This window comes from Acanthochromis polyacanthus, chromosome 18, assembly GCF_021347895.1.
Source record: "Acanthochromis polyacanthus isolate Apoly-LR-REF ecotype Palm Island chromosome 18, KAUST_Apoly_ChrSc, whole genome shotgun sequence".
Classification (NCBI taxonomy): Eukaryota; Metazoa; Chordata; class Actinopteri; family Pomacentridae; genus Acanthochromis; species Acanthochromis polyacanthus.
In genome coordinates this window covers 6,903,872-6,913,875 of record NC_067130.1, presented here as the reverse complement: position 1 = coordinate 6,913,875, position 10,004 = coordinate 6,903,872, and the positions used below count along the sequence as shown (strand labels likewise).

The 10,004-nt window shown below is 40.3% G+C and overlaps 1 protein-coding gene across 1 annotated transcript in view; it reads left to right on the top strand.

The window, feature by feature from the left end:
• The window catches only part of lrrc75bb (leucine rich repeat containing 75Bb), a 30,592-nt gene continuing 20,588 nt past the window's right edge, over positions 1–10,004 (top strand). The window contains exons 1-2 of the mRNA XM_022194592.2: positions 1–570; positions 7,331–7,459. Coding sequence (XP_022050284.1) covers positions 286–570; positions 7,331–7,459 — 414 coding nt within the window. The 5' untranslated portion in view covers positions 1–285. The remainder of the gene's footprint in view (positions 571–7,330; positions 7,460–10,004) is intronic.

Below are 10,004 nucleotides of genomic sequence, written 5' to 3'. Positions count from 1 at the left end.
GAGCAGCACCAGCTCTGAGTAAAGCAAAGGATGCCAGAGTGCTCAGGCAGTGCATGGATGGATGCAGGCAGGGGGACGACGGCGAGTCCGGGGCGCACAGAATCATCCTGCTGATGCTTTACGCGTTTTTTATTGTTGTTTTCTTCCGAGCCGCCTTGAAACTTTTTTTGAGCCACCGTTTGATTCATTTCGGCTCATCTCGCTGCAAGTTCAGTGTGATGTTTTGGCTGCGTGTGGTAAAATCCCTCTCTCCACCACCACCGCCGACACATCCTCTCAGGAGTGATGGGTTCTAAGTTGACCAGACAGAGAAGTCTTGATTTTGAGAGCAAATTGCCCAAAAGGAGACGCCAGAGGAGCGATGCTGTTCCTGGAGACAGCGAGAGAAGTGGCGGCGGAGACTTCTTGTTTACCTCCCTGATGCTCAAGTCCGACAAGCTTCCAGGGATGCTGCGGAAAACCAACCACAGCCCATATGTGAGGCGGGTGGCGTGGGTCCGGGAGATCCAAAGGCTTCTCCGGGAGCAGAGGATGGAGCAAGCAGCCGAAGTGCTCAGACTGCTGAGAAAGGTGAGGAGGATTTTTTAAAACAATAATGTGAGATTGCTGTTCTTTCTGCACTTGAAACTTTGTTATTAGAGCAAGAAATATGATGCTGTGAGTGAAGTTTGCACGACTTTTGTCTGAGTTAAACCTCATTTCCATGCAGATTTCCATATTTACTGTGAGAAACTACTTTTTGCATGATGTTGCAGCATCTGCTCAAACGAGATCAACAAGATCCCTGCAAAAAAAAAAAATAACTAAAGCAACAGTTTACTTGTTTTGTCCTTCATAAATCTGACATGTAGTGAACAGAACATCAACTGAATGATATGTCAGTTTATCCAAACTCAAATAATGCTCCACTGTTATTGTTAAATAGCTCTAATCTGCTCCTGTTGCACCGCTTTGTGCCAACGTCTCTTTTTCACAGCAGCCTAGCTCCAAACTCTAGGTAAGCTAAGGTTCTCCTTTGTTACCTGCTACACATTCCTGTATTAACATCTTCCCTGGTTTAATCCTCACTTTGTGAAGATTTATCCAAACTAGAAAAAGGAGAAGGAAAAAAAGGAAATATTTTCCCGAGCTCAGCTTGGGCTTTCCGCTGCCTTCTGGTAGCTGTGCATGGATCAAAGGAGAACAGTTTTGAAGTTCAGACAAAAGCAGTTTTGATCAAGAGGGCCCCCCTGTCACGAAAACTCCCTGCCCCTCTGTATGGTGCCGCGGAATAAATTATACAGATGTGTGCAGATTGAGGCAGGAAACAAAGCTGATGAGAAGCACTGAAAAGACATCTTACTTAAAGAGACTTAAAGACAGATTTGCAGGTATCCCTCTGACTGAAACTCTGCACAGAGGAGGTGTGGGATGAATTTTTATCTCCCTTGTAAAGCTTCATATTCATATGTGTGTGAAGCAGGAGGGGATGTGACTCATGCAAAGCTTCCTTTAAGACTTCAAAGTGCCCATGTTTATTAAAGCAGTCCTGCAGTCACTCATATCTTATATATTTAAAGAAGAAAAAAAGATTTTAAAGATCAACATGAAGATTTGCTGGTCGTGAGCAGAGGAAGCTTTCTCCGTAGCTCGGCATTTAAACTGCTCACGAAGCATGAACACTCTCTCCATCACTCGGTGAGGTGAAGCCAGAGCACTGCTACGTTGTTGGGGCTGAAGCCAAGTGTCTGACTAATAATACTTCAGGACCGGGAAAAAAAAAGCTGGCAGTAGATCTCCTGTTGTTGTTCTCCAGCAGTAAAGCAGCTTTTCCTCTCAGGGACGGATGGATTTGGAGATAATCACCTTGAGATGATGGATGCTGGAACATGTTTCTTTCACATGGAGGAAGTCATTACAAAGAGGAACCAATAACACTGGCCCCCACGTCGTATCTCCATCGCAGATCTGCCTCCTGGGCCATTAAGTTAATTAGTTTGGGATCTTCTAGATATTCATTAGTAAGCAAAGAATCAGCAAATGCTCATATCAATTACGCTCCACAACATGCACACGGAGTAACCAATGTGCAGCGGTGGAGAAAACACTAAAGTGCTCTCCGTTGTGTGTGAAGACCTTTAGAAGTTCAAGATGAGCCGTAACAAAACACAGTACTGTGCTCAGGTTGTTAGCCACAATATTAAAACCACCTGCCTGAAACTGTTTAGATCAACCTTCTGCCACAAAAACAGCTCTGACCTGTTGAGACTCCACAGAGCCCTGCAGGTTTTTTTGAGCTGTTGGTTGCAAAGTGGGGCTTCCATAGATCACATTTGTCTTTCCAGAACAAACCGTAGACCACTGGATCTCTGAAATCTTGGTCATGTTCCTTAATTATTGGACATGTTTTGCAGTATGTCATTGTGATTTATCCTGATGAAGGAGACTGTTGATAACCAATGTTTAGATGGATGGTACATGTCAAAGTAGCATCCACAGGAATGCCAGGACACAAAGTTTCCCATGATAAGCTCACATTGTGCATACTGTAGGCTCTTTCATGAGTGTAAACGGGTCTTAGGCTGCACAGCCACACAGCCAGCATCGAGACTTTCAGCAATTTGTGGTGCTGTAGTTCCTCTGTGGGATTGTCCTCGCTATGTGTATTAATCACCTTTGGGCACCAGTGACATTCAGGTCCTTACGCTTCCCATTTTTCCCATTTCGACCACATCAACTTAGGGATCTGACTTATTATTTGCTGCATAGTATATCCCAGCCCTTGACAGGTGTCACAGGTGTCATTGTGAGATGATCAGTGTTTACTTGTCAGTGGTTTTGTTGTCATGACTGATCCGTGCATAATTTGGCTAGAAAAATGAATGTTTTGTTGAGTGTACCGTTGGACGAAAGGCTTAAAAACAAGCAAAGGGACTAACGGATGATTTTAGGTATGGTGACTTTAAATGTTCTCTGAGAAAAATGTCAGAATTTACTCTGATAATTTTAATGAAGGTTTGGCATATAGTGTCATTGAAGTCGAGATGCATCAGATGCATCGTATACAGCTAATATTCTTAAAAGTAAAAGTTTGTCAGAAACCCAGAATAATGAAGTAGGTCAACATTTTGAGAAGACATTCAGTATGTCATTCTTTTCACTGTTTTTTGGCAGGAGTTAAATGAGAAGACTGATACAACTCTCGTGACTGTAGACTAAATATAAAAGCTACATTAGCTTAGCGTAAAGCCTGAAGATGGGGGAAACAGGTAGCTTAGCTCTATCTGGAAGTTACTAGCACTTGTAAAGCTCCCTAAACAAGCAAGATATGAAAAATACTCGAATTTTATCCAAGCTAGCAGTTTTACTGTCTTTTTAGTCTGGATGCTATATGCTAAGAAAATGGCTGCTGAATGTAGCTTCATGTTTGTGTCGTAGTGTTGTCAATCTTCTCGTGTAACTCTCCTAAACAAAGTAAATAATTGTATTTCCCAACTGTTGGACAATCTTTCAGGAATATTGGTTCTGTAAAGTGTCTTGAGACATTTTGACCTGTAATTGGTGCTATATAAGTAAAATTGAATGGAACTGAACTGAATTCTCAAATTTTGGGCATTTTTGGGGCCTGTAGTTGCAGCATAAATAGAACAAAGTGCTGGCTTGAAAGCCAGAGCGCACTCTGGAGATTCACTTTTTAGATAGTGAAATATAATTTCAAGTGAGGAATTATTTAAACAGAAAACTGCATGAAAGTAGCATAGACATATTTCTGAATTTAGAGCAAAATGTCCTTTGAGCGCAGTATACTCACTCTGTACACGTTATTTGTAGAAGACTGAAGTGTTCTTCATACTGTATGTCCCGTCACATGACTAAGCCAACATCTTGACCTCATCCTTCTTGACAGATCCCCTTGCCGTAGCGTAGTTGCTGGCGGCTTGACATTTGTGACTTTTAACCTTTACTCCTTCACATGCAGTTTCGACCCCATCATTTGGGTTTTGATGTGATTACATAACAGGTCACAACATGTTGTCAGTCCACTAATGAACAGTTAATCCCTCAGTCATCCAAGATAAAAAGTAAGTAAACAAAACTGGAGTTCGGAGGTCCCTCACCTGACAGCTGTGACATTTTTGCTTCCGCTGAGGCAGAAAACTGTGGGACTGGATTTGTCGCACTCTGCAATATATTTAATTGGATTCTAATGAACTGCATGTGTGGGATGATGCTCTGCGGTTCGGAGCTCATCGTCTTATTCAGACTTTTTGTGATCAGGCAGACGTCAGATTAGATATGCAGCTTTCACAAGGACATTTCTAGTGGGATCTGAAGGCACCCAGGCATGTACACAGACATCCCGTCAGTGACAAACAGCAAAAACATTTCATGCTTTTATGATTAGGAATCTGTCAAATTAATCCATGGGATCACATCGTTTTGTGTATTTAAAACACGTGGTTGGTTTTCCGCTGTGAATCCCCCACAAAACTGCATAAATCAGATGCTGCACTGCATGATAATGCACATCAAACCACAATATATTCTTCAAAACGCTTCCACTTTTGGACACACGTGGTACCCTCAGTCTGTAGTTAATAAGGTTTATTGAAGGCAGAGCGGGGTGGAGGATAGTCCGGTGTCAGGGAATCCCACCGATCTCGGCTGTAATAAATCAACTCAAAAGCTGGAGGAGGAGAAAATGCTGATGGGAGTTTTCCCCTTTGCTTCCACTGTGCCCCGAAGTGTTGGGGCTGTCAGCGCATATAGAGCATGTTTTACACAGCTTCACCCTCCAGCCTGCTATTTGAAAAGCTTTTCAGCGCGTATAGAGCTGACAGTATTTATTCCTCAGCTCCACAGCTCCTAGTTTCACCCAACATAAAACACTGTCATCACTGGCATTCCGGTGGCGTTTTCATGCCATGAGAAACAGTTTTGTTGACATTATAACAGCACGTTTAAGCAGAGGAACTCTTCTTTTAAGTTGTTATGGATTAAAGCAGAAATAATGCAGCTGTACGCCTAAAAAGAAGAGATTTCCCTTAACTTTCTTTCCTCTGACTCCCAGCCTTTCATCTGCTCATCATTTGGTTTCACCTGCTCAGTTTCACATCTTCCCTGCTGTTTTGTTGTAACTTTTTTTAATCCACTCTGTCATGCATGCGCAGGAGTGTTTTTCAGTGTCTTCCCCCCGAAAAGACTGCTGTACGCCACACGCTGGTGAGGCCATTTGATGTGTCTGAGAACATTACGTCTCAAACACTGGGTGTTAATGACACGTCAGCACTCGGAGCATTACCTGAAGATGCATCTTCAACGTATTTACGTTGTCGTTGCAAATAGAAATAGTCTGAAGATGTTATAAATATCATCGGGCCCCGTGGATGCGTCCTGGTTCCTATTTTTATTAAACTGTTCTGCACGTCACGCAGTCTTTTAGTTATTAACTTTAAAGATCGAAAGCAGAGAGGTGAAGTGCATTTAACTGCAAACTAAAAGATGGTTTAGATTTGTTTGGTGAAAATGATAGAAAGTCCTGTGGGAACTGAAAGAACAGAAACCTGAAAATGAGAAAAGAAGAAACAGAGTAACTGTAGCATTTCAAAGAAGAACACACCATTGTTAGTTTAACTTAATTAAAATTAAATCACAATTCTCTGGTGTAGTTTTTAGGATAATTTCTGCTCTGCTATAGTATAAACTATAGTTATTTACAAAGATATTTGTGTGATTTTAGCCCATCGACCCACTTTTAGTGCATTTTTTCATACGCTGAAACTTGAGACCATGTTTGAACAACAATATCTCAGAACTATTAAAATTAAATTCAATGTTTTCACACCTGCTCAATCAGTTATGAAAGTTAACAGAAATATATATTTTCTACTTTTTGTGGCCAGGTGCTTAACAATAAAAACTATTCTAAAGGTCTTGTTTTATATTATTATGACATGAATCTACATATGATTCAGAAAATATCACTGGATGACAATTGTTTTCTAATTCTTGCTCAAAAATGGTACATATTTCATATTTCAACTCAACCATAACTATTTGATCCTCTTATCCAATATTTCAGATTCTGAATGAATGCCATGATAAGAAACATCAGTGAAAGTTTTATCTTGAAAAGGTCCCTAAGATACTGCCGTTCAAACACAGCCTCTAATTTCAACATGCAAAGAAACGGAAAGTGGGTCAACGTGCAGTTTTTTTTAAAAAGTAACTATTATCTCGGAAAGCTGTTGATATTTCCATCTGAAGTTTCACAAATACGATACTGAATAATCATAGCTTATGATAAGAAAGCTTCAAACAAATCCGGAGCAGGTCATGTGATCTGGAATTAACACTTCTTTCGGGTGTTTTTGTAATGGGTAACTTGGTTGAAAGTGATTTCTTGGACTCAGATACAATTTGTTATTTTCCATATAAAAGTTGATATATTGGCACAAATTAAATATCTGTCATGATTACCCCAACCTAATAAATAGAACACAAAACAATTTTTGAATAAGCTCATTTTATTATTGTTTAGATAATTAGAAGGTGGTTATTAAATTGGGACAGTTATTTAGTTGGCATTTTAGTGATTATCTATTCATTTTTTATTAATAAGTGATTGTTTCCATGATAAATAATTATGTAATTTGTAAAAGCAGGATCACTATTAACACAAAAAACATTATTTTAATAAAAATATATGCAAGATATATCCCATGGACTTCAAAGGTTCCTCAATTATATGTTGACCCACATGATACTGTAGATAGATGTGAGACTTGTCCTGAAAGTTTGTCCTCTCACTTTGTCAAACCTTTCAGGACAATATTGACAAGTCAGAAACATTAACTATTTACTTACAGATGCAGATTGCTTCTTACAGTCTTGTAATTTCTGATACGGTAAATGCTCGGTTGTTTCATGATGTCTGGTATGTCTTGAATCAACAAATGCTGATTCCCCTGTTTTCAAATGAAAAGATGGAATTTAATAAAATTTTCCAGCTGCATTTAATTTTTTCTTCTGTGTATATGTATGGATACATGTGCACACAGACCACCCCCACCCCTGATCATCTGCGCTGATTGTTATCACACACCTCTGATGGCAAACCCCTATCATCTCACAGCGTGATAAGAGGCCAAGACGAAAGGGGATAATGAACAAAACTTATAAATAGTGACAATCTATTTTCATTAAACTACCCATGAAATGTCACTTGAATATTAAACGCGCGGCTCAGATGCAGCTGTTTTAATCTCATGAATCCCTGATTTCCTGCAGCACATGTTGGGTTTTGTAAATGTTAACGGAGTCGCTTTGGTCTCTTTTCATTTTCTCTCAGGATTTGGGACTTCAGGGAACGTCGCTCAATGACATTTTGTACAAGAACGCAGCTTTTCTCAACCTGGTGGACCCCATTTCTCATGAGCTGCTCATCAGCCTCGCTCGAGACCTGCAGTGCCCAAAAAGGGTATGATCCTGTTTGTTTGTTAGATTTCATTCACAGCAAACATAACACACTTTACATCAGTCAATAGGACAAGTGCTGAAATTCAAACAGAGGCAACATGTCTGCACTTATTAGCTATGCTTAAGAGCGCGTGTCATATTTATTGTCATGGTATTGTGACAACAATGAAGTGTCAGTTTGCTTTGTTCATACATGAATACAGAAGCTTGGCAGGATGGATAATGGTGCTTGAGGTGTTTACGCATTAGCATGAGGTGTTGCTGATGAACTGTTGGGCCAGAGGAAGGTACCGGGTCAGAGTTTGACCCTGCAGCAGCACCCTGCGGTCCATCTTCCTTGCTCTGCTGCTTTTTTAGCTCAGTGGTAAATGGGTAGCAGCTGTGCTCCAGGACGTGCTGGTGTATTAGACTGTTGGCTTTGGTTGCTTCATACTGGAAAGGATGGGCAGGTACCCAGCAGGCCCCGTGATGAGGTCAAGAGGCCGGGTGAGCACAGTCAGTGGCACAGAGGCAAATGGGGTAGAGTGGCTTTGGAACCAGCAGTGAGGTCACTTTGAGGTCTGGTGGCCAAAAGGGATCAAACTGGTGAAGCTGGACGTACTGAGGGCTGGAAGTCTGGTGTGTACAGGTTTAGAAAAAGAGGAGAATATTGTCATTTTTGGTGCTGCTGGAGGTTGAGTAGTCTGATTTTACCTTAATCTTAAATGTGCACTAGTAGTTTTTCAGCTTTGCTCTGATAAAGTTGCATAAATAGTTAAATCAAACAGATGACTTCCGTTTGTGTGATTAGTCTTACAGCTGAAGCAAACCTGTCTCCTAAAAATTGCGTTCATACACAAATGAACTGTATTGTCAATTATGTTTTGAATGCAGTGTGTTTTGTGCCAGATTCTGTTTGTTTGTGATGCATCACAAATACGCTTGTAATCAAAATATCTTTGCCATTTATTTTACTGCCTTACTGTCCCTCCTTATCAGCCAACCAGTTATATATATTAGATAGGATGGGACTTATCACTCTAGTCACCCACAACATGGAGCAGAAGCTTCATACATATTCTGAAAGGGCTGTATTTCAACCTAAATCATGTCATTTCCTGAATTTAACCACATAGTCTTGGTGCCTAAACCTAAAATAGAAAAATGTACACACTGACTGGAAGTTAAATGTAAGTCAAAGAGTAGAATTCCCCTCAAATCTCCTAGGAAAAACTTCTGTCTGACTTTGTGGCTCCTTCAAACTAGAATTTCCTATTCTGCCTTACCTTTTAGTAAGTAAGTAAGTAAGTAAAGTTTATTTCTTAAGCGCTTTTCACAGATAAAAATCACAAAGTGCTTTACAATAAAATACTAGAGAACAATTTTAAATACATATATAAAACAATAAAATACATATATAAAACAAAATAAGAAAAATGTCAACCAAATGCTCTGTCTTCAGTCCACTTTAGAGAGAAAATGCATTTCTTTTCAAACATAAATGAGAAACAGAAAGGCCATTTTTGAGGACAACGACAACAAATAATTAAGGTTTGTTGATGCCTTAAAAGGTTTGTTCAAAACACTCATAACTGGCTTAAATTCATATTTTTCATCATTAATTAATGTAAACTTTTCAGTTCAACATATAAATTCAAGTCAGATTTATACAGTCATAGTAAAACAAGGAATGGTCCTTTAAGAAATAATTTGTGCTTTATCCAGTCTGGAGTTCACTTCTTTTCCTTGCAGCTCAGAATACAAATCAAACATGTTAAAATTCAAAGTACATTTCAAACGTAGGTATGAGGGGCGACGACACTCCAGAAGCTGCTCCGAGTGGCTGTAAAACACGAAGCCAGCAGCCATTACAGTTATTTAAAGTCTGCCCTTATCTCTTTAAAGGAAAAGATGGGCTGCCTTGAGATAAAGTCAGCGAGGCCTGGTTTTTACTTCCCGAGTCCAGATGATAATCACCTGTAAGAAACTCTAATCTTATCTGTGTTTGCTTTAGCTCAGGAGTTGGGGAAGGAGAGAGTGGAGCTGGCAGCAATGTTCTCCTGCCTGGCTACTGGCGACCCGTGGCAGGATACTGTGTCAGACGTGACGAGGATGTAGAGAGGCAGTGTGCTGGATTCAGGGCCCAGCAGCTGCTTCTGCAGCCAATATTTTCTGCCACGCTGAGATTTATATATATTCAAGGACGTATTGTGGGCTGAAACATACATCATTTGCGAGTGTTTTGAACCCTGGGTCATCTGTTTGAGACAGTTAATTCAATTAATGCTTTGTTTTGAAGCACTCAGGTTTACAGAGCCCTGATTAACGTCCAAGTGTTCTCATAGAGTTACAGTGCTGCACCGTTTCCTCCAGACCACACGTTTCCCAAGAATACGGTGACATTGTAAATCAGTATGTGCTGCTGTAACGTCGTGTTCAGCCATGCAAGCGGCCGAAACAGCAGCACAGAGTGTTTTGAAGCATGAGGCATGTTTGTTTGTCACCCAAGAAAAGAAGTGGCAGCGGGAATGGTTAATCGCCTTAAGGTAAATTGCCCCTGTCTTTCC